The sequence below is a fragment of the Hetaerina americana genome, unplaced genomic scaffold (genome assembly GCF_022747635.1).
Source record: "Hetaerina americana unplaced genomic scaffold, ioHetAmer1.1.p SCAF_77, whole genome shotgun sequence".
NCBI classification, from domain to species: Eukaryota; Metazoa; Arthropoda; class Insecta; order Odonata; family Calopterygidae; genus Hetaerina; species Hetaerina americana.
This window is the reverse complement of record NW_027287394.1, coordinates 1409749-1434581: the sequence shown is the minus strand read 5'-3', so window position 1 is coordinate 1434581 and position 24833 is coordinate 1409749. Positions and strand designations below refer to the sequence as shown.

Here is a 24833-nt window from a genome sequence, read left to right as displayed (position 1 = left end):
ATCCGCATTCTCATCCGTTTCCGCATCAACATTCTATCCGTATCCTTACCCGCATCGTAATTCGCATCTTTATCCTTATCCGCGTCTGTATTCTCATCCACATGCGTAACCACAAGCGTATCTGTCACCTTAATTTAATTTTTTTCCGAATCCGAATCCGCTTCCACATGCGTACTAGCATTCGCATCCGTATCCGCATTGACATTTGTATCCGCAATAGTATTCCCATCCATATCCGCATCCGTGTCCTAATCCGAGTCTGTTTCCGTTTCCATATCCGTATTTGCACCCGTATCCGCATCGCCATCCGCATCCGCATTTGTAATAGGATCTGCATCAGTGTCCACATATGTACCCGGTTCTTTATCAGTATCCATGTCAGCATCCGTATCCACATCCGTATTCATATCCAAATCCGCATCCGTATCCGAAATACCCGTGTCTGCGTCGGTATACGAATTGCATCGTCGCATCCGTATACGAATCTTTATCCGTATCGTTATCCGTTTCCAAAAATCTATCCGATTACGAATGTGTATCCGCCTCCGCATTCAGATCCGTATCCGCTATGCATTAACATCTGTGTCGGCATCTATTTCCATGTCCGCATCTGATTGCGTATTCGCATCCATGTCCTCATTCATATCCGCTTCTTATCCGTTACAGCATCCGTAGGCTTAATAAAATCCATATCCGACTCCGAATCTGCATCCGTAGCCGCATATGAATCCGTATTTTTGTCGAATTCCGCAACCGTATACAAATCTATATCCGCGTTGGTAATAGTTTCAAAATGTGCATCCGTCTCGAAATCATTTTCCAAATTTGTATCCGCATGCGTATCCGTATCCGCATTAATATCCGTATCTGCTATGCATTCACATCTGTATCGGAAACCCTATCCGCAACCGTATTTAAATCTAAAATGTCTCAATCCGTTTCTTTGTCCGTATTAGATACCAGATCCCTATCCATATCCGTAACTGCATCCGTATCTTCATCTGTTTTCGCATTTGCATCAGTAATAAAATTCACATCCGTTTTTGGATCCACATCCATATCCGTATCCATATGTGAATCCATATCAGCAACGCTATGCGCTTCTGCATCAGTATTCGTATCCTTTTCTGTATTTAAATCGTTTCTCTATTCATCACCTCATCCGCATCCGCTACCGTATTATAATTGACACCCGTATCTGAATCCGTATCCATATCTGCAACCCTATTCGCTTCAAAATCTGAAACCGCATGAGTATCCGCATCCATATCCGAACCCGTGTTCGCGTTCGCATCCGTATTCACCACCCTTTTCCATATAAATATCTGGTTCCGCATCCGTATCCGTTTCCGCATCCGGATATATATCCACATCTGTATCGTCATCAGTATCCGTATATGAATTCTCATCCGTATCCTAATCCACATTATAAACGGCATCTGTATGCGCACTGTATCCGAATCTGAATCTGCATCCGTATCTGCATCTGCGTTCGTATGTGCATCAGCCATAAATAGGTGCCTTTTCCATATAAATATCTGGTTCCGCATCCTTATCCGTATCCCAATCATCCCATTCCCAATCCCAATCCCAATACATCCGTATCCCAATCGGTATCTGCATCCGAATCTGTACATGAATCCGTATCCACATTCTAATCCGTATCCGCATCCGAATCAATATCCGCATTCGTATCTGTACCTTTAAAGGTATCCACATCCTAAACGGATCCTGCAACCGCATACGCATCCGTATCCGTATCCACATTTTCATCCTTATTTGTATTCTTTTTTTCATCTGTATCCGTAATTTTATTTGTATCCGCAACTGTATACGCCTCAATGTTGGCATCTGAATCCGTATCTGCATCCGTATCCGCATCCGAAGACTTAAGCGCTTCTTATCCGTTATCTGTTTATTATCCACATGCTCATCTTTATCCGAATCTGTTTCCGTAGCCGTATCCGCATCTGTATACATTACCGCATCCGTATCAGCATATGTATTAGTAACCACTTCTGTATCAACATCTGTGTCGTGTTCCGCATCCTCATCCGGATCCACATCCGCATCCGTATCCCCATTCAAATCCGTTTTGGCACCAGTGTCTATTGTTGCATCCGTATAGTAATCCGCATCCTTATTCGCATCCGCATCGGTATCCGCATCGGTATTCGTCTATATCCGCATTCCCTTCAGTTTCAGCATCCTTACTCGTATCTTTATCCGCGCTTTTACCCCTATCCGTATCTGTATCCGCGTCCGTATTCTCATCCGCATACGTAACCGAATCCGTTACCGCATCTCCTTATCAGCATCTCCTTATCCGTATGCTAACCGGCATCCGCAAACATATCCGCATATAAATCTATATCCGCATCCGTAATCGCATTCGTATCCGCATCCGTAATCGCATCCGTATCCGCATCCGTAATCGCATCCTTTTTCGCATCCGTGTCCTAATCCACGTCATTTCCATATCCGTTTTAGCCTCCTTTTCCAAATCGCTATCCTTATCTGCATTTTTATTCATTTTCGCTAGAAGGTCCGCATTTGTACTCGCATCCGTATCAATATCCGTATCAGCATCCGTATTCGCAAACTTATATGTCTACAACCGTATCCATATTCACATCTGTATGCATATCTGCATCCATATTCGCATCAGAATCCGTATCCGCATCAGTGTCCGCATCCGTACCCGAACATGTATTCACATCGGTATTTCCCACCTCTTCCGCATTCACATCTGGTTCTGCATTCCTATCCGTTCCATCATCTGGATATATATCCGCATTCGTATCATCATCACCATCCTGATATGCATTCGCATCCGTATCCTCATCCGCAAAATAACTCGAATCTGTATCCGTATCCAAATCCGCGTCCGTAACTGCTTCCACTTCAGTATTGGCATCAACATCCGTATCCGCATTCAGATCCATTTTTTCATCCAAAATCACATTTTTCTGCCATTAATATCCGTTACCGCATCCTTATATGTGAACGTATCCGCATTCATATCCGCATCCGTAGCATCATCCTTGTTCCCTTCCGTAGCAACTTCCGTATCCGTATCAGCATCCATATTTTTATCCACATTCTTATCTGCATCCGTATCAGCAACGAAATCAACATCCGTATTCGCATTTGCATCTTTTATCGATCTGTAACCACATTCGTATCAGTATCCATTTCTCTATCCATATCCGCATCAGTAGCCGCATCCATTTCCGCATCCGTATCCGTATTTTCAAATGTATCCGAAACGGTAACCTCCCTTTTATCCGAATCTGCATCCGTGCTTGCGTCAGCATTTGCATCCGCATCCGTGTCTATATCCACATCCATATACAAAGCTGTTGAATTATCCGCATCTGTTTATTATCCGCATCCTTATTCTTATCTGCATCCGTTTTTGTATCCGTATCCGCATCTGTATACGTTACCGTATGCGTATCTGCATCCATATTAGTAACCGCACCAATATCCGCATACGTTTCTGCATGTGCATCTGTATTGGCATCAGCATTCGCAACCGTATCCGCATTCAGATCAATGTCCGCATCCGAATTTACATTTGTCTGCCATCCACATCCTCAGCCTTATCCGTATCCGTTTCCGTAGCCGTATCCGTATCTGTATACGTAACCGCCTGCCTATCTGTATCCGTATACGTAACTGCTTTTTTATCTGCATCTCTATTTGGTTCCGCATTTTCATTCGCATCAACATTGACATCTGGATCCGCATCCGTATCCGTTTCCGCATCAGTATTTGATCTCGCATTCTTATTCTCATACGCATCCAATCCCCATCTGTATCCCTATCTGCATCCATATCCGCATTCGCATGCGTTTCAGCACCCACATTTATATCCGTATCCTTATCCGCATCGGTATTTGCATTCGTATTCGCGGCTAATTCCTCATCCACATACGTAAACCCAACCGTATCGGTCTCCTTATCCGCATTCGTTTCGGCATCCCTATTCGTTTCCGTATGCGTACCCACATTCGCATCCGTATCCGCATTCGCATTCACAAATATATCCGTATCCGTGTCCTAATCCGTGTCCGTTTTTGTATCCGTTGGCCATGTCCGTATCCGCCTCCTTATCCTCATCGGTATATTCATCGTCATTTGTATCCGTATCTGCATCAGTCCCCGCATTGGAACTTAGATCCGTATCAGTATTCGTTATATCATCCGTGTCCGTATCTGTATCCATATAATAAACCACATCCGTATCCGTGTCTGCATTTGCATCCCCATCTTCTTCCGCTTTCGAAATCACATCTTTATGCGTATCCGTGGCCGCATACGTATCCACATTCACATCCGTATCCGGAACTTCATCTGTCTCCGCGTCCGTATCCGCATTAGCATCTGCCTAAGCATCCGCATTGGTATCTGTATCAGCATCCGTGTCTTATCCGTATCCACATTTGTATCCTTATACGCATTCTTATCCGCATTCACATCCGTATCCGTATCGTTATCTGTTTTCGAAGCCACATCCTTATCCGTACTCAAAACCCCATCCGTAACCACTTCCGTATCCGAATCCGTATCCATATCCTAATCTCCATTCGCATTCGCATCTGTATCCGTATCCGTTTCCGCACCCGGATATGTTTCCGCATCCACTTCCATATCACAATCCGCCTTAGCATCCGTATACACATCCGTATTCCCATTTTTATCCTCATGGTAATCCTAATGCGCACCCACATCCGCATCCGCATTCGCGTCTATATAAGCATTTTTTCAGTTTCTGCATCCAAATCCCTTTCCGCATCCGTATCCGCTTTCGTGTCCGAATCTGCAATTACATCAGAATCCGCTTCAGAATTCATATCCGCATCCGTGTCGGCATTTACGTCGGTATCCGCATTCGTATCCGCATCCGTATCTGCATCCGTATCCACGATCGTATTTACCCCTTCGTATACTTGTTAACCGGTGTTATTTTTCACGATTGAATATTTCGATTGGAAGCCAAGGGGAATGGAATTTATGCTTTAAGAATACCTCTAGCATTTACTCTGAAAATAGAATGACCTTTTTGCATATTTTTCAGTAAAATATACACACTTACAATAGGTGAAACTTTGGCTCAAAATTTTTTTAAAGTAATTGTTTAGTCAACGAGCATGAATTCTGGGTTTTTTGTTTTATATTATAAGGTATATTGACAGGATGCGGGTGCGTACAATGATGAGGTTGCCGATAAGGATGTTGATATGGAAGTAGATACGGATGCCAATGCGGATACTGATTCAAACCCGCTTTCATATCCGTATCAGTAAACGTATAGGTATCGGCATCCGTATCCGTTTCAAAATCTGTATCCGTATTAACATCCGAATCATCATCCTTATCCGAATCCGTTCAAACATCGGTTTATGCAATAGTATCCGTTTGCCATTACGTGTCCGCATTCCTATCCATTTCCGCATCCGCACTTGTGTAAGCATCAGTAGCTGCATCCGCATCTGAATCTATATCCGTTTCCGTATCTGAATCGGAATTCGTATCCGTATCCGCCACCTTATACGTATTCGTATGCATACCCATTAATGCCATCCATCGATAGAAACATCCGAATCCGTATCCGCATGCGCATTTGCATCCGTATCCTAACCCGAATCCAAATCCACATCCGCCGCATTTTTATCTGTATATGCATCCGTAACCGCCACCATCTCCGAATCCGTATCCGTAATCGATCCCTGATCTGCATCAGAATTTGATTCCGCAATCTTATCCGCTTCCGTGTATTAAACCGCATCTGATTCTAGATTTGCATCGATGTCTTATCTGCATCCGCATTGGTATCCTCATTCGTATCCAAATCGGTACCCGAATCTGTATTGGCATCCGTGTGCCAATCGGCATCTGCTTATTATTCACATCAGCTTCTGTATTCATATACATATCCGTATCCGCATCCATATCTGCATCCGCATCAGCATCTGCATCCGTTTCCGCATAAGCATTCGTATTTAAATCCACATCCGTATACACATCCGTATACACATCCGTATTTAATGCGCATCCGTATTTTCATTGGTATCCATTTCAACATCAGTATTCGCATCCGTATCCGTATTTTCATCCGTATCCGCAACCTCTTCTGCATCCATGATGGAAAATACATCCGTATCTGTATATACATCCGATTCATATCTGCATTAATATCCACATTAGAATCCGTGTCCGCATCAGTATCTGCATCCGTTTCCGCAACCGTATTCGTATTCGCATCCATATATGACACCTCTTCGGCATTCAATATTGTATCCGTATCCGTTTCAGCATCCGTATCCATGTATCCGCATCCGTATCTTCATCAATATCTGTGTATGATTTCGCATTCGTGTCTGCATTCGCATATGTATGCATCAGCATTCGTATGCGATTCTCTATCCACATCGGTATCCATTACCAAATCTGCATACATTTCTGCATCGTATCCGCATGCGTATTCGTCTCAGCATTAAATCCATATCCGCTATGCATTCAAATCTGTACGCATCCGTATCCACATCCGTATCAAATTCCGTATCCAAATCCGTATTCTTATCCGTGTGTCCATCCATATCCGCTTCTTTATCCTTATCCCTGTCCAAATCCGTATCTGCATCCGTATCCGCATCTGCATCTGCATTCGCAATCGTTTTCGGATCAGCATCCATATTGAAATCTACATCCGTATCCGTAGCCACATCCGTATCCGCATCCATTTATTTATACGTATCCTTACCGTATCCATATTTGCAACGATATGCACATCCGCATTGTTATCCCAATGCGCATTTGCATTTATATTTGTATGCGCATCCAAATCTACATCCGTATCCGTATCCACCTTCACATCCGTAGTAATCTCCGCATTTTCCTCTGTATCCGCATCCGCCTCCATGCCCTCATCTGTATTAGTATCCGATTCCATATCCGCATCAGCATTTGCATCCGTATCCAAATCCGCATCATATCAGAATCGGCATCCGTGTCCGTATCAGTTTGCGCTTTTGTATCCGCTCTATTATCCGTATCTACATTCGCAACCCTATCCACTACCGTATCCGTATCCGCATTCGCATCCATAACCTCTAACGTATCCGTTTCCGCATCTGTGTACCCTATCAGAGGTGACATCTGCATCCTATCACGTATAGAATCCCGTATCGGCATCCTTATCTACATCAATTACCTTTTTCGCATTCGCGTTTGCATTTGTATCCGTATCCGTATCGGCTTTCACATCTGTTATAATCTCCGCATTTTCTTCTGTATCCGCATCCGCCTCCATGTCCTCATCTGTGGTAGTATCCGATTCCATATCCGCATCAGCATTTGCATCCGTATCCAAATCCGCATCATATCAGAATCGGTATCCGTGTCCGTATCAGTTTGCGCTTTTGTATCCGCTCTTTTATCCGTATCAACATTCGCAACCCTATCCACTAACGTATCCGTATCCGCATTCGCATCCATAACCAGTAACGTATCCGTTTCCGCATCTGTGTACCCTATCAGAGGTGACATCTGCATCCTATCACGTATAGAATCCCGTATCGGCATCCTTATCTACATCAATTACGTTTTTCGCATTCGCATCCGCGTTTGCATTTGTATCCGTAGCCGCTTCCGCTTACGTATTTATCCGCAACCGTATCCGCATTCATTTATCTATCCGCATTCGTTTCCGCATCCGTACCCGTATCCGTTTCAGCATCCGTACCCGTATTCACATCTAAATCCGCAACCGTATTCGCATCAGCATTCGCCAACCGGATCCTCATCGGAATACGCACCGTGACCGTATCCGTGTAGATATACTCATCCGTATCCATTCCCGCATTTGCATCAATACCCATATCAGCTGAACGGGACTGAACTGAACTGAATTAGCTAACATGAACTGAAGGAAACGGAATAGGACGAAACTGAACGAAACTGAATGAAACTGAATGAAACTGAATGAAACTGAAATGAATTGAACGGAACAAAACTGAAATGAACCGAACTGCACGAAAAAAACTGATCTGAACTGCGCTGAACCAAATTGAACGGAATTTAATGGAACGGGTGACTACTGAGCTGAGCTTATTGACCTGTTAAAACTGAACTGCACTGAACTGAACGGAACTAAAATGAACTAAACTGAACTGAAATGCCTTAAAATGAAATGAATAACTAAAATATTTTACCGCACTGAAAGGACTAAACTTACCTGAACTGAACTGTACAGAACGGAACCTAAATGAATTGACTTGAATGACACTACACCAAAATAATTGAAATGAAATTGACTTAATTTAACTAGAGAGAAATAAACTTCAATGAATTTGAATTAAGAAATATGATATGACTGGAGTTGAACTGATCTTAAAGAACTGAACTCACTTCATTTGTGCTGAAATGATTTGAACTGTGCAGAACTGATAGGAAAAAACAGAACAAACTGAACTAAACTTAACTGAACTAACCTGAACAGTACTAAAATCTAATAAAATGAAATGAAATATAGTAAAGAGAACTGGAAAAATGAATAAAATGAATGAAACGGAATGTAATTCAACGAAACTGAACTGAAAGAAACAGAAGTGAGCGGAAATGAGTGGAGCGTAACTAAAAAGTATTAAACTAAAATCACTAAACTGAATGGATCTGAACTGAACAGAAAGAGCTACACTAAGCTGATCGAAACAGATCGGACCTGACCGATTTTGAACGGATTTGAACAGAACTGAACTGAACAAAACTGAAATGAACGAAACTGCACTAAACTAAACTGATCTCAACTGAACTGAACCAAATTGAACGGAACTGAATGGAACGGGTGACTACTGAGCTGAACGTATTGATCTGATATAAACTGAACTGCACTGAACTGAACTAAACTGAACTAAACTGAATTGAACTACACTTGACCGAACTAAAATGAACTGTAATGCCTTAAAATGAAATGAAATGAGTTGAAAATGAACTGAAATGAACTGAACTGAACGGAACGGACTTCAAATTAACTGAATTTAATTGAACTGAATTGAATCGAACTTCACTGAACTGAAATGCTACGATGTTAACTGAAAAGAACTAAACTGAAGAAAAATAAACTTCACGGAATGGAACCAAATGGACATGAAGAAAAATGAACTGAATGGAACGGGACGGAAATAAAAAGAACTAAACCGAACAAGACTGAAATAAAGTGAGCTGAACTGAACTGACGTACACTCAACTGAACAGAACTGGGAAGAACTAAACAAAGCTGAAGGAAATGAACTGAACGGAACTGAGGGAACTGCAAAAAAACATAGGAATTGAACTGATTTCATTGGAACTTAACTACACTGATCAAAAATGAACTAACCTTATTTAACTAAACTTAACTAAACTTAACTGAACGGAACTGCTTTGAATAAAACTGAATGGAACTAAACGGAACGGAAATGAAATATATTGATGGGAATTTAACTTATCTGTACTGAAATGTATTCATCAGAACTCAACAGAACCGTACGGAAATGAACTTAAATGAAATGCCTTCAAATGAACTGAAATGAACTGAACGTCGGCTTTAATGTACTTAAACCTAACTGAACTGAACGAAGCTGAAGAAAACTGAGCTGAATGGAACTAAAAGCACTGAATTAATCAGAAAAACTGAACGGAACTGAACGGAATGGAAGTTATGTTAATGGAACTGACAGAACTGAAAACTGAACTGATCGGAATTGAACTGATTTGAACGGAGCTGAAGTGAACTGGACAGAGCAAGGCTGAATTGAACTGTACTAAAATTAACTAGACTGAAAAAAAGGAACTGAATTGAACAGAATTGGGTTTAACTAATATGAAATTAACGAAAATGAACTAACTTGAATGGAACTGAACAGAACTGATTTTAACCCACCTAAACTGACCGAAACTGAACTTAACTAAAATTAAATGAACTGAAATTAACTTAAATGAAATGAACTGATCTGAAATTTACTTATCTGATTTGAACTGAACGGTAAAATACTGAACTAAAATGCTTTGAAAAATCTTAAAAGAACTAAACTAAATTCACCTTAATTGGACTGAAAACACTAAGCTGGAATCCTTAAAATAAACTTAAATAAACTGAACTGAAATTAAGCGAACTAAGCCAAACTGAATTGAACTAAACGGAACTAAACTGAAATAAAATAAACTGGACTGCCCTGCACGGATCAGAACTGCAAGAAATTGAACCAAATGGATTTGAAGAAAAGCCAACTGAATGGATCGGAACGGAAATAACTGATCGGAATTAAATTTATTTAAACTGAACTAAACTTAACTTAACTCTAATGAACTACACGTACCTAAACTGAACAGAACTGAACTTAACTTAAATGAACGGAATTGAATTACCCTATACTGAACTGATCTGAAATGAACCGAACGTAACTCATTTATACTGAAATAATCTGAGCTAAACTTAAATGAACTAAACTTAACTTAACTGAACTAAAATCAACCTATTTTAAACAACTGAAGTAAAATGAAGTCAATAAAATGAACTTAAATTAAGTAAAATTAACTAAAATGAATTGAACTAAGTGAACTTAAATAAAGTGAATGAGACAGTTTGAACCGAACGGAACGGAACTGATCGGGACTGAGGGTAACGTGACAAAAATAAACGTAAGTTAATTAAACTGAACTTAACTGAACTGAACTTAACTGAAGTGAACCAAACGGAACTAAATGAAGCTGAATTGGACTTAACCAAACTGCACTAGTATAACGAAACTGATGTAAACGGAATTGAACTGAACGGAATGGCCTGAATTGAAATTAATTCAACTAAACTGAAGTGAACTGCACTGAACTTTACTGAAATGAAATGCCATGATGTGAACTGGAAGAAACTGAACTGAACGGAAAATACCTCAACGGAACTTATTAAAACGGAAGTGAGCTGAATAGAACAGACGAAACTCAAAAAACGGAACTGATAGGAATTGAACTGATTTAAACTGAGCTAAACTAAACTTAAATGAACTGAACTGAACTCTACTGAAGTAAAATGAAATGAAATGAACTGAATTGAACTATACTGAAGTAAAATGAAATGAAATGAACCGAACTGAACTCTACAGAACTTAACGGAAATGAATAAACTGAACGGAGCGGAAGGTAACTGAACAGAACTGAGCTAAAGGAAATTGAAGTGAGCGAAACTGAGAGGAACGTAAATGAAATAAACGGAACTGAACTAATAGAACTAAACTGAATTGAACTGAACTGAACGGAATAAACTGAACTGAATGGAGCTAAACGGAGTTGAAGGGAACTGAAGAGAATGGGAGGGATTTGAACTGAAGTGAACGGAACTGAAATGACAAAACTGAATGGAATGCAATTGAACTTAATTGATGAAAATAGTACTGTTTGGAATAAACTAAACTGAACTCATCGTAACGGAACTCAACTGGGCAAAACTGAAGTGAACTGAACTGGCTTGAACTTACCTGAAATGATCTGAAATGAAATACACTTCACTCAACTTAACGTAACCGAACTCCACTGAACGGAAGCGAACGAAACTGATCACAACCGAACTTAGCGGAAAGAAGCGGAACTAAACTGAACAAAACGGAACGTAAAAAAATTAAACTAAAACTAAACTGAAGTAACTAAACCGAACTGAACGGAACTGAATTTAAATGACATGAAATGAACTGAAGTGAAGTTACTGAACTAAACTGACTTTAACTGATCCAAACATAATTAAAACGAAGGGAACTGAACGGAAAGTGTGAGAACTGAAATGAAGGTATTTAACCTGATATGAACTGATCTGAATTTAAGTGAACTGAAATGCCTTGAAGTGAACCAAAACTCACTCACTCGTGGGAAGGTGAGGGCATGGCGGTGAATGTAAAGTGTATTATTTGCCGTAGAAAATTAAGAAATGGAGTCCAGTATAATGGAGGTTGCTCTTGGTACCACTTTAATTGCTCTAAGAGTAAACTGGAGGATTGCGTGATTGATAATATGCAGTGCAGTAAGTGTGAAAGTCAGGAGAATCGACGTGGTTTAGAAGAAAAAGAGGAGGAAATTGAAAAGCTGCAAGCGGATTTAAACATCGCTCGTAAAACAATTTCCAGCCCTTCCGCTGAAAATGAGGAACTGAGAGAATAGTTAACAGAGATAAGGTGACGGGTGAAACAGCAAGCCAAAGATGATCTCCACTTTGTCCAAAGATGTGATAAGAGGAAACCGGACGATTAAAGGCCGACCAGAAGTGGAACAAGCTCATGTGACGCGGATGCCGATCGGGCTGGAAGAATACGAGAAAGCATCCTACGGAGAGAGAAGACAGGGGAACGAGGAGATGGAAGGAAGGATAGGATAAATTTGAGATCGAATAGGGAAGTACTTCCGATGAGGGAGGTCATAGTGTCCAGGGAGGGGACGTCTCTCGGTGATCCAGGGTCACCCAAAGTGAAAATATTTGGTGATTTAATAATACGTTTCGTCGTAGATTGTGGCGAAAGTATCAATGAAGGCGTTCAGTGTTTCCCGAGGATAAGAGTGGAACATTTGGACAATATAATAGCTAATATGGCTAGTGAAGGTAATGAAAGAGTTGTCATAATTCACGTAGGGACAAACGACGTAAAAACTGCTAAGTCAGGAGACCGTCTAATCGGTTTAATTCGGGATTTTGTGACCTCAGCCAAAAATAAGTTCAAAAGTGCTCAAATCGTTATAAGTGGAATTCTTCGTAGAAGGGACATACATTGGAAGAGAATTGACGCCATAAACGAAGGATTAGAGTTGGTTTGCGTGCAACAAGTCTGACATTCGTAGACCCGAATTGGTGGGTCGGTGATAGACACTTGGGCCGCGATGGAGTGCATTTAAACAGTAAGGGATCCCTGCTTTTGTCAAAATTATTTAAAAATGTCGCCTTAAAGCTCGGTGAGCAGGGAAACCTGTAATGTGCACAAAAGGTGGACCTCGCAATAATATGAATTATAAAGGTATGAAAAATGCAAGTGAAACAAGCCTGTACAGACTCATTAATAAATACTTCTTTGGGTTACTTAAGATATTGGTAGCATCTTTTGAACAGAACTGAGCTCACCTATGCTAAACTGAACTGAGCTGAACCGAACGGAAACTAACTATGCTGAACTAAACGTTTCTAAACTAAACTTAAGTTTATGGAACTAAACTAAACTGAACTGAACGAAAATTAACGGAAATGAACTGAACTGAACTAATTGAGCAGAACTCAACTGAATTGAGCTGAGCTTAACTTAAATCAACGGACCTGAATGCAACTAAGCTGAAACAAATTGAACTGAAAAAAAATACACTTAACGACTATGAAATGCACTGAACTTTATCTAACTAAACCGATTTGAACTGAAGTCAACTGAAATAAAACAAAAAGATCTGCACTGAACGGAACGGAAATTAATTAAACCGTACTTTACTGAATGGAATTAAAAGGAACTGATCTGAACTGAACGGAGTTTACTGAGCTGAATTGAACTAAACCGACCTAAATTGAACGGAACTGAACTGAACTGAACGGAATGGAGATGAAAAGACCTGAACTGAACGGGATTGAACTAAACGGAACTGAACTGAATGGACACGAAATAAACTGAACGTGGAATGAACTGAACTAAACCATTAGACTGAACAAAACGGAGCAGAACTGAACGGAACTTAAGGGTACGGAAGTGAACTGAAGGGTACGGAAATGAACTGAAGGGTACCGAAATGAACTGAGTGGAACTGACGGAACTTACTAACTTGAACAAAAAGTTCCCGAAATAACCACCGTGTGGCGCTCCCATCGTTCCGATTTGAGTTCTGTTTTTTTTGTTAAATTGGTACATCTGTTGTTGATATTGCCTTTAAATCTTAGTGTCATAACTTGACATTTGCAAAAGTTACGTAGCCAAGAGTAAATCTATCTCTGTGTGTGTTGGCGATTTTTTACAATTGCAGAAATGGATTTAAATTTGCAACAACGAACTTGTATTAAATTTTGCGTAAAAAACGGATTTAGTGGCGCACGGACGTTGGAAATGTTGGAAAAGTGTTTCGGCAACGATTCTCTAAAAAAAACGGTCGTTTACCAGTGGCACGAGCGGTTCAGAAGTGGTCGTGAGTCAATCGAAGATGATGAACGCAGTGGCAGACCATCGACATCGAAAGTCGGTGAAAAAATTGATAAAGTAAAAGAAATGTTGGTCAATAACCGCAAATTAACCATCAGAGAAATAGCGGAGGACTTGAACATTGCCTATGAATCCGCCCAAGACATTGTGGTTAATGATTTGGGTTTCCGTCGTGTAGCAGCAAAGTTGGTGCCAAAAGACCTCAATTTCATGCAAAAAAGAGACCGTGTTGACGTCGCAAAAGACATGATTTGCGAGGCTGAATCCGATCCCACATTCATCAAAAGGATCATTACTGGAGACGAGACGTGGGTTCATCAGTATGACACGCAATCCAGACATCAGGCAAGTGAATGCCGTTCACCAAATGAGCCGAGACCAAAAAAACCACGTCGTTTTCAGTCAAAAAAGAAGGCAATGCTGACGGTTTTCATGTATTACAACGGTGTAGTGCATCATGAATTTTTGCCAGAAGGCCAGACAGTAAACAAAGAGTATTATTTGAGCGTTATGAGACGTTTGCGTGAAGCAATTCGCCGAAAGAGACCAGAAATGTGGGCAGAAAACTCGTGGATTTTGCACCATGATAACGCACCGTCCCACAGTGCTATCATTATTCGTAATTATTTGACGAAAAATGCAACAAATACCATCCAACAGCCACCGAATTCACCTGATTTGGCTCCCTGTGACTTCTTTCTGTTCAATCGAGTTAAAAAACCATTACGGGGAACGCGTTTTAGCAGCCGAGAGGAAGTAATGTAAAAATCGCAGGAAGCACTGATGGACATACCGAATAGACATACCGAAAACCGAATATAAAAAATGTTTCGAGGATTGGATCAAGCGCTGGCATAAGTGTGTTGCAGTCGATGGGGATTATTTTGAAGGGGACAATATAGATTTAGATAAATAAACTTGTATTTTTAATTTTCTGAATAAATTCCGGAAACTTTTTGATCAAGGTAGCATGAGCTTAAAAGATGCTTCTGCGCAAGTGGTAATGTTGGTAAAAGAGCCTAAATTTCTAGCAATATTTTGAAAAACAACAATCTTCTCTTTAAGAGTGAATGTTTGAGGTGTATAATAGGCATTTATTTCATTTTTAGAAAATTTATATATTCACATTTCTCCATGAAAGGTACTAATACCCCCCCCTTTGGGTTCTAGGTGAAAATCTAACTCCAAACAATTAAAAAAAATGTTTCTATGGTGTGTATTGTTGTTCATTTTCATCAAATAAACCAAATAAAACCAAGAATAAATTCTGAAAGACAAGATATGAGCATAAAAGATGCTTCTGCGCAAGTGTTAATGTTAGTAAAAGAGCCCAAATTTCAAAAAATATTGTGAAAAATTACAATCTTCTGTTTTAGAGTGAATGTTTTAAGTGTATAGAATGCATTTATTTCATTCGATTCGAATGAAACTCAAGTAAAATGGACTAAGATGAATGAAACTGAACTGAGCTGAACTAAACTGAGCTGAACGGAGCTAAACTGAACTGAACGGAAGGAAACTGAAATGAACTAAACTGAACTGAAATGAGGAGAACTGAACTGACCTAATCCGAACTGAAATTAACAGAACTGTACTAAACGGAACGAAACTGAAGTAAAATGGACTAAAATGAATGAAACTGAACTGAGCTGTACTTAACTTAACTGAACGGAGCTAAACTGGACTGAACGGAACTGAACTGAACGGAACAGAAGGGAACGGAACAGAACGGAACTGAAGTTAACCATACTGTACTGAACTGAACTGATCAGAACTGCAACGAATGGAACTTATAGGAACTGAACTGGATTAAAATGAAGTGAGCATATTGGAACTGCTCTTAAATAGAACTGAATTGACCTTAACTAAACAAAACTTAACCACACTGAATCGAACTGAACTAAACTGGAGCGAACTGAACTAAACTAACCGAACGTAATTGAAGAGACCTTAAATGAAATGATATAAACTGAATTGACAAGATTTAAGCTCAACTGCACTGAACGTAGCGGAAGAGATTTTCTTATTTGAACGAAGCTGATGGAAAGTAAACGGAACGGAATTGAACGGCACAGAACTGAATTAACTGAACTGAAATGAACGGAACTGAAAATAATGAAACTGCACTGAACGGAACTGTACTGAACTAAATTAAACGAAACTGAACTGAACAAAACTGAACGGCTCTGATCTGAACGCACCTGAACTAAACTGAACTTAATTGAACTAAAATGAACTGAACATAGAAAAACTGAAATAATGATAACTTAATGAAACTTAACTATAGTTACCTGAACTGAACTGAGCAGAAGAGAATGGAATTAAACTTAGCTGAACTTAATTGAGATAACTGAACAAAAATGAGCGCAAATAAATGGAACAAATCGGAGCAGAGCTGAACTCTACCGATGTTAATCGAACCGATTTAAAATAACTGAACGGAACTGAACAGAACTGAAATGAGCTGTAATGTGCTGTTCCTAACGGAAAGGAACTGAACTACACAAAAAAGGAACTGAACTGAACCCTACTTCCTGAACTGAACTTAACACTGCTCATATGAACTTACAACCCCTGACCTAATTGAACTTAAACAAAACAAAATAAAATTAATTAAACTTGACTTAATTATATTAAACTGAACTGGACTAAAATCAACTGATTTGTAATGACCATAACTGAAGTTAACTGAACCTACCGAAACTGATTAGAACTTAACTCCAATGAACCTAGCTGTACTTAACAAAACTGAAAGGAATCAAACTAAATTGATCTGAACTAAACGGAACAAAACTGATCTAAATTAAATTAAATAAACTGAACTAAAGTGAAATTAACTAAACTGAAGTACACTGAACAATACTGAACAAAACAGAACTGAAATGAACTGAAAAAACATAACGGTACTGAACGGTACTGAAACGTACTTAACGGTACTTAACGGAATCACGCGGAGATTAACTAAAATAAACGAAACTTAACTGAACGGCAACGAACTTAAATTAACTGAACTGAACGGAACTGAATGAAACGGATCTGAACTGAACAGAATGAAACTAAACGCAACTGAACGAAAATGAACGGAACGGAACTAAACCGAACTAAATTGACCTGAACTGAACAGTACTAAATTGAACTGGACTGAAAATAATCAAACTAAACGGAACAGAACTGAACTTAACTGAGCTAAACGAAACTGAACCGGGGTAAACTGAACGGAATAACATTGAACGAAACTGAACTGAACTGAACTAATTGAACCAATCAGAACTAAACTTAACTAAACTGAACTGAACTGAAATCATCAGAATTGAACGGAACTGAAATCAACATAACTAAACTTAGCAGAACCGAACCAAACCCAAATAAAACGTTTTTAAATGAAATGAACTTAACTCAACTGATTAAACTGAACCCTACTAAACTCAGCGGAGCTGAAATGCCTTTAAGTGAACCTAAGTTAAATGAACTAAAATGAACTGAACTGGACTGAAAAATCCAACTGAACTGCATTGAAATGATCTGAAATAAACTGAATTGAAATGAACTGAACTAAACTAAACTGAAATGAACTGAACGGAATTGAACGGAACAAACTGAAATGATATGAACTTATCCGCAAAAAACTGAACGGAAACGTACTGATTTGAAAGAAACAAAATTAAACCGAATTTATCTGAACAGAACGGGACGGAACTAAACCGAACTGACCTGGACCAAACTGAACTGAAATGGAAGTGACAAAAATTAAACTTAACTATATGAAATTTTACTGAACTGAAAAGTTTACTTATGAGCTGCAATGAACTGAACTGAATTGAATGAAACGATACTGAACTGCTCAGAACTGAATTGAACAAGACTTAACGGAACTGAATTGTGCTGAAGTAAACCGAACTGAAATGAATGAACTGAATTAAAATGAACTAAACTGAAAGGAACATACCTGAAAGGAACTGATTTTAACGGAACTGACCTAAACGGAACAGAATGGAACCAACCTCAACGGAAAGGAACGGAAGTGAGCAAAACGGAAGGGAACTGACCTAAACAGATATTAACGGTACTGAACTGAATAGAACTGAATGGAACCGATCGGAACTAAACTGAACTGAACTGAACTGAACTGTACGGAACGTAAAAGAACGGAATGTACCCGAATTGAACTGAACTTTAAGGACTGAACAGAAAAGAACTGAAATCAACTGACATAAACTGAACTAAATTGAGCTTAAATAAACTTAACTGAACCGACTGGAACCGAAATAACTGGATTTAAAATGATCGAAAATGAACTGAACGGAATCAAGCAAAACCCAACTAAAATGAGCTGTACTGAACTAAACGAAGCTGAATGTAACTGATCTGAACTGAAAAGTTTAATTAGGAGCGGAAATAAAAACTTAACGGAACTGAAATGAACGGGAGAGATTTGAACGCAAAGGTCTTGAACTTTAAAGAAACTGACTGAACGGTCTAAATGAAATTTAACCTAATTGAACTGATTGAAACAGAAATAAAAAAAACTGAACCGAACTTAACTTAACGGAACTTAACTGAATTGAATTGCACTGCCCTTAACTGAACTGAACTGAGCGGAACGAAACTGAACTGAACAGCAAAAAAAACTTAACTGAAATAAAATAGGACTGTACTGAAATGAACTCAACGTAAATTAAAATGGATTGAGTTGAATTGAATGGAACTGAATTGACCTGAACGGAAGGGAACGGAACTGAATTCAACGAAACTAAACTGGAATGAAATGAACTTAACTTCACGAAACGGATCGGAACAGACATAAATGAAACGAAACTGAAATGAGCAGAATTGAACCAAATTGAATTGAAAAAAAGGGAACTGAATTGCACGGAAATATAAATACCTGAACTGAACGGGACTGAAAAACGTAACTGAACTGAACTGACCTGAACTGAACTGAACAGAACTGACGAGAACTAACTGAATTGAACTAGGTGAAAATAAACGGAAGTAAAAGGAACAAAGCTGAATGGAACCGAACTGCACGGAACTGAAGGGAACACAAGTAAACACAATGCAACTGACGGAACTGAAATACTGAACTGTTCGGATTTGAACTGATTGGAAAGTAACTACACGAAACTAAACTAAAATGAACTAAAAGTACCTAAATTGAACTGACATAACCTAACTTCACTTAACTGAATTGATGGGAACTGATCTGAATAAAATAGAATTGACCCCTACGGAACGGAACGGAAATGAATAAAATTGTTAGGAACGGAAGAAAATGGAAGGTAACTAAACTGTACTGAGTTGAAGTGAACTAACTTAGAGTGATTCACAAAAAACGGAACGAGAGCTCATGATTGCTCATAGTTTACAAAAAAAAGTTCATGAATTGAATAGAGAAAAGAATATAGCCAAAGATAGTTTTCTACAGAAAATAATTGGGATAGATAATGGAAATATATATTACAAGTACTTCCGGAGGGGGAAAAACCACAGGGAAAACATAAAAGAGCTTTAAAAAAAGAGGGTGGAACACTAATCTTTGATGACAAGGAAAAGGCGAATGCGTTTAATAATTGATATGCAAGTGAATTTAAGGTTGTTGTAACTAAAAGGGATTGTGTAGATACATCTCTGAGTCAACAAGGAGGCGAAAAAATATTAAATACCAAAAGTATGAAAACGATGAGCGCAGATTTTTAAAAAAGTCATGAAAATGAGGGTGAAAAAATCGAAAGGGCCAGATGGTGTCACAATTGCCTTGCTTTAATTGGGTGGTAGTTTAGTTTGAAATTATATAAATCATTTATTAAATGTTACCTTACACAATAATTCCCAGTCAAATGCTTGGAAGGAGGCATGCGTTACGCCAATGTTCAAAGGAGGATATAAGGCACTAGTTGATAATTATAGACCGGTAAGCTTGTCATCAGTTGTATGCAAACTATTAGAAAAGATGATGACTCATTATCACTGGGACTTGTGGGAAAGTGAGAATTGGTTGTATAGTCGCCAATACGGTTTTATAAAAGGGTACTCTTGCAAAACGCAGCTATTAGGGTTCTGCCAAGAAATGTTCGACTCTATGGATGGAAGAGTAATCTTTTGGGTCTAAAAGTTCATGGTAGGTCGAACGCAAAGGGTCTAATTAGGAGAACTATATTCTGAAAAAACAAGGGTAACATCGGGAGTCCCACAAGGAAGCGTATTTGGCCCGCACTTGTTTTTAATCTATATAAATGATCTCCCAGTGTATATTAATTCTCAGATAACACTTTTTGCAGACGACTGTATTATCTACAGAAAAGTTGAAAATGACAGAGACCGCGACAAACTTCATAGGGACATTAATAAAACGGCGGATTGTATGACAAAAAATGGGATGGATATTAATGTTAGAAAATTAAAAACTATCACTTTTAGCAGTAAGGTAAATGGAAAAAATATGGGATATAAATTCTCAGAAATTATCATTCGTAGAAGAAAAATTCCACTTGCCACCCTCAGCGTCTAAAAAATAATTAGTTGTATTTAAATGCATGCTCTTCCACTAACCTTATGTGTTTTGCTGTAATAACCCATTCTTTCCGAATTACCTCATTCGTGTTCCGTTCATCTGTTTTTAAGTTTCCCTTTCAATCCCTCGTCCCTCTCCGCGGGGGCAAATTCCTGCTACCTGCAACGTTGGGTCGCATTCCCTGCCAATTAGAGACTCTTTGGGGGTAGAGTGTTTCGTGGTCCATTTTCATGTGGTAGTGATGTTTCAATTTCTTGCTTGTTGTGTCCTGGCTTCCGTGTTGTAGAATGTCTTTCGTGCTGCATCATGGGGTGCAGTTTTTTAGTTGTTTTGCGGTATATGTGTTTGCATGAGTATTGGATGAAGGGATTTTTGCATGAGTGTGTGCGCTGCTGTGGGTGTAATTTTCCGTGTTGTTTTTTTTTTTGCATGTGGTATTTTTCTTTTTTACGGTTGGTGACCTAACACCCCCCGCCACACGCCCTTGCGGCGGCTTGCGGGGTATTATGTAGATGTAGATGTAGATATGTGTTTGCATGAGTATTGGATGAAGGGATTTTTGCATGAGTGTGTGCGCCGCTGTGGGTGTAATTTTCCGTGTTGTTTTTTTTTGCATGTGGTATTTTTCTTTTTTACGGTTGGTGACCTAACACCCCCCGCCACACGCCCTTGCGGCGGCTTGCGGGGTATTATGTAGATGTAGATGTAGATGAAGCGATGCTTGCAAATACTTAGGTGTATATTGAACTAAGGACTTAGGGTCGGGGCTAAATGTGAAGTACATCTATAAGAAAGCTTTCAAAACTCTTCATTTGGTGATAAGAATCCTCAAAGGGAGCGTTAGAGCAACCAAGGAGAAGGCTTATGAGGACCTAGTAAGACCAATTTTAGAGTTCGCTTCTTTTTTATGGGACCCTCATGAAGAAGGTCACATTAAAAAACTAGAAAGGTTGCAAAGAAAGGCTGCTTAATATGTACTTGGGAAGCATAGGAGGATGGAGAATGTGTCTGACATGCTAGAAACGCTGGGCTGTGAACCTCTACAAACTAGAAGGAAAGTAGGCAGACTGTATGGAATGTTCCGCATTCTGAAGGGGGAGAAAGCCTGGGCAGATCTTAGGAAAGAGGCGGGGAACCCAAATTTTATAGGCAGAATTTGTTACAAATTCAAGGTAAAATGCCGGGTAAAGAAAAGAAATAAAAAAAATTTCTTTTCTAAATAGAACAATTGTTGATTGGAACACCTTACCTGCTAAAATATTCGAGCCCCTTCCTAACAGAGTGTATACTTTTATGAATAGATATAAGGTAAACATGTGATAATTTGATTGATGTGTGGTGTATTGTATTACAAGTAACATCTTAATATTTTTTATTTCTCTTTTTTTCATGCTGATTAATGGCTGTAAATGGGCAGGGGACTCGCTTTGTTTTGCTAAAGAGATTGGTGTTTAGATGTCTGATTATATCTATTATCTTCTGCGATTATTTGGGACTTTCGTGCCATGTGGCACTGTCAATCAGCACATGTGTATTTTTAATAATAATATTGAACACAACCGAACTGAACGATAAAGAACTGAACGGATGTAAATGGAACGTTTCTGAATTCAACTGATCTGATGGAATTAAACAGACTGAACTGATAAAAACTAAACTGAACTGAACGAAACTTAGCAGATCGGAGATGTTTGGATATGAGCTGAAATGAACTGAACTGAACTGCTCAGAACTAAACTGAACAAAACATAACGGAAATGAGCTAAACGGAAGAGATTTCAACGGCCCTGAACGGAACGCAACTGAATTGAAAAGGATCTGATTGAATGGATTAAATTGAACTGAACGGAATTAAACTGATTGGAGCTGGGGTGAACCTCATATAATGAATATATATATATATATATATATATATATATATATATATATAACAAAACTGACAAAAACTGAACTGAACATAACTGAACTGAAATGTTGGAATATGAGCTGAAATTATCTGAAATGAACCGAAATAAACGATACTGAACTGCTTACAACTGAGCTGAACAAAACTTCGCGGAACTGAAATGAATTCAAGAGATCTGAACGGACTAGAACCGAACGCAACTAAACTCTAAAAAGAACTGACGGAACAGAAGAAACGGAACTGAATGGAGTTGACCTGGGTGGAACAGAATTTAGAAAACTGAAATTGGATGAACGGAACTGCCCTGAATGAACTGATTTCCACTGACCAGAACAGAACGGACGGAACACAGCTAAAAAGTACTAAACTAAACTAAACTAAACTAAAATGAAAGGTTTTAACCTTAACTGAACTCAACTTAAATTTAATAACCTGAAAAAATTGAACTTAACTCATTTAAATTGGACTGAACTGAACCTATCTGAACTAAAATGAAATGAACTGAACTGAACTATACGAAACTGAACTGAATGGAACTCAACAGAGCAAATCGGACCTGAAAGGAACAGAACGGAGCTGAACTTAAATAAACGGAACGGAACTTAGCTAAAAGGAAAAAAAACTGGACGTAACTTAAAGAAACCGAACTGAGCCGAAATGACCTGTATTTCCTGTGCTTTACAGAAATTAACTGAACTTGACTGAAATACACTGAACTGAACTGAAGCTAACTCAACTGAAATGACCTTAGCTTAGCTTAACTGAACTTAGAACCACTGAAGTAAACTTAACTAAACCAATATTAAATGAAATGAAAGTAAGTAAAGTTAACTAAAGTGAAATTACTTAAACTGACCAGAAACCAACTGATTTGAGCTGAATGGAACTGATTATAACACGGAACAGAATTGAAATAAACTGAGCTAAAGGGAACTCGACTTAACGACACTGAACTGATTTAAAATCAACGGTACTGTACTGAACTGACCTGAACTGAACTTAAATGTACTATAATGACATAAATTGACGTAAACTGAACTGGATATTATTTAACTGAACAGAATTGAACTGATTAGAACTGGTAAAGGAGATAACTTCAGGCGTCACTTTGTGGAAACGATACATATTGCAAAAGAAACACTTGGTTTTTCCACATAAAATATTTATTCACGACCTAGGTTTCGACGCTCAGCGTCATCTTCAGGTGAACCTGAAGATGACGCTGAGCGATATGATTAGAACTGAACTACACGAAACTAAACAGAACTGAACTGAACGGTAGAGATGTCAAGAAACGTGAACGAAACGGAACTGAACTTAAAAATAATTGACGGAACGGAATAAACGGAATTAAACTTAGTTGAACGTAACTGAAAAAAATGTAACTTAACTGAACTTAACTGAATTGCACTGGACTGAATTGAATTGAAATAATTGAACGGCAAAGAAGTGAACTGATTGGTATAAACCAAACTAAAATTAACTGAATTGAAATATATTCAACTGATCTGAACGGAACTAAACTGAACGGAATTGAATTCAATGACTTATCTGAATGGAAAAGAACTGAGCTGAACGGAACCGAACGGACCGGAACGGAAGTGAAGGAAACAGAAGGGAACTGACCGTAACATATATTAACGGAACTGAACCGCATTAAACTGGACGGAACCGACCGGAACGGTACTGATATAAACTGACGGAGACTAATCGGAACTGAACTGATTGGAACGGCACTGAACGGAACAGATTTGTACGGAACTTAAAAGAACGGAATGGAACGGACTGGATCTGAACTTAACCTAACAGAGCTGAACAATACTTAAATTAAAAGAATTGAAATGAACTGACATGAACTTAGCTAATCTGAACTGAACTGAAATGAACTGAACTAAACGGAAATATACTCAACTTAACTGAACCACACTGAACTAAACTTAACTGATATAAAATGATGGAAGCTAAACTAAACGGAACGAACTAAATGGAACTGAGCAAAACGTGACTGAAATGAACGATACTTAACTGAACTGAACTAAACTGAACGGAGCTAGTTTTATCCGAACTGAAAGGAACTAAACTGAACGGAACTGATTTTATCTGAACCGAACGGAACTGAACGGAATTGAACTGAATTGAGCTATACTTAATTCAACCAATATATACTCACCCAAACTGAACGTAACAGAACGGTACTGACCTAAATACGTTTGGTTTTGAACTTAAC

General features: G+C 38.9%; 1 protein-coding gene across 1 annotated transcript; it reads right to left on the bottom strand.

The window, feature by feature from the left end:
• Nucleotides 1–3159: 3159 nt before the first annotated feature.
• On the bottom strand, nucleotides 3160–7348 carry LOC139697469 (clumping factor A-like). The gene is made up of 3 exons (XM_071596192.1): nucleotides 7220–7348; nucleotides 4045–4393; nucleotides 3160–3359 (listed from the first exon to the last, which is right to left on the bottom strand). The coding sequence occupies exons 1-3, from the start codon at nucleotides 7346–7348 to the stop codon at nucleotides 3160–3162; spliced, it is 678 nt and encodes a 225-aa protein (XP_071452293.1).
• Nucleotides 7349–24833: the final 17485 nt, after the last annotated feature.

Excerpts from the sequence above, each read along its gene's own strand:
- LOC139697469 (XM_071596192.1), bottom strand. The coding sequence starts at position 7,348 with ATGGAATCGGATACTACCACAGATGAGGACATGGAGGCGGATGCGGAT. Across the intron at positions 4,394-7,219 it reads CAAACGCGAATGCGAAAAAG|GCAGATGCTAATGCGGATAC; the intron begins GTAATTGATGTA and ends GCGGATGCTTAG. Across the intron at positions 3,360-4,044 it reads ACACGGATACGGATATATTT|CTTTGTATATGGATGTGGAT; the intron begins GTGAATGCGAAT and ends ATAATTCAACAG.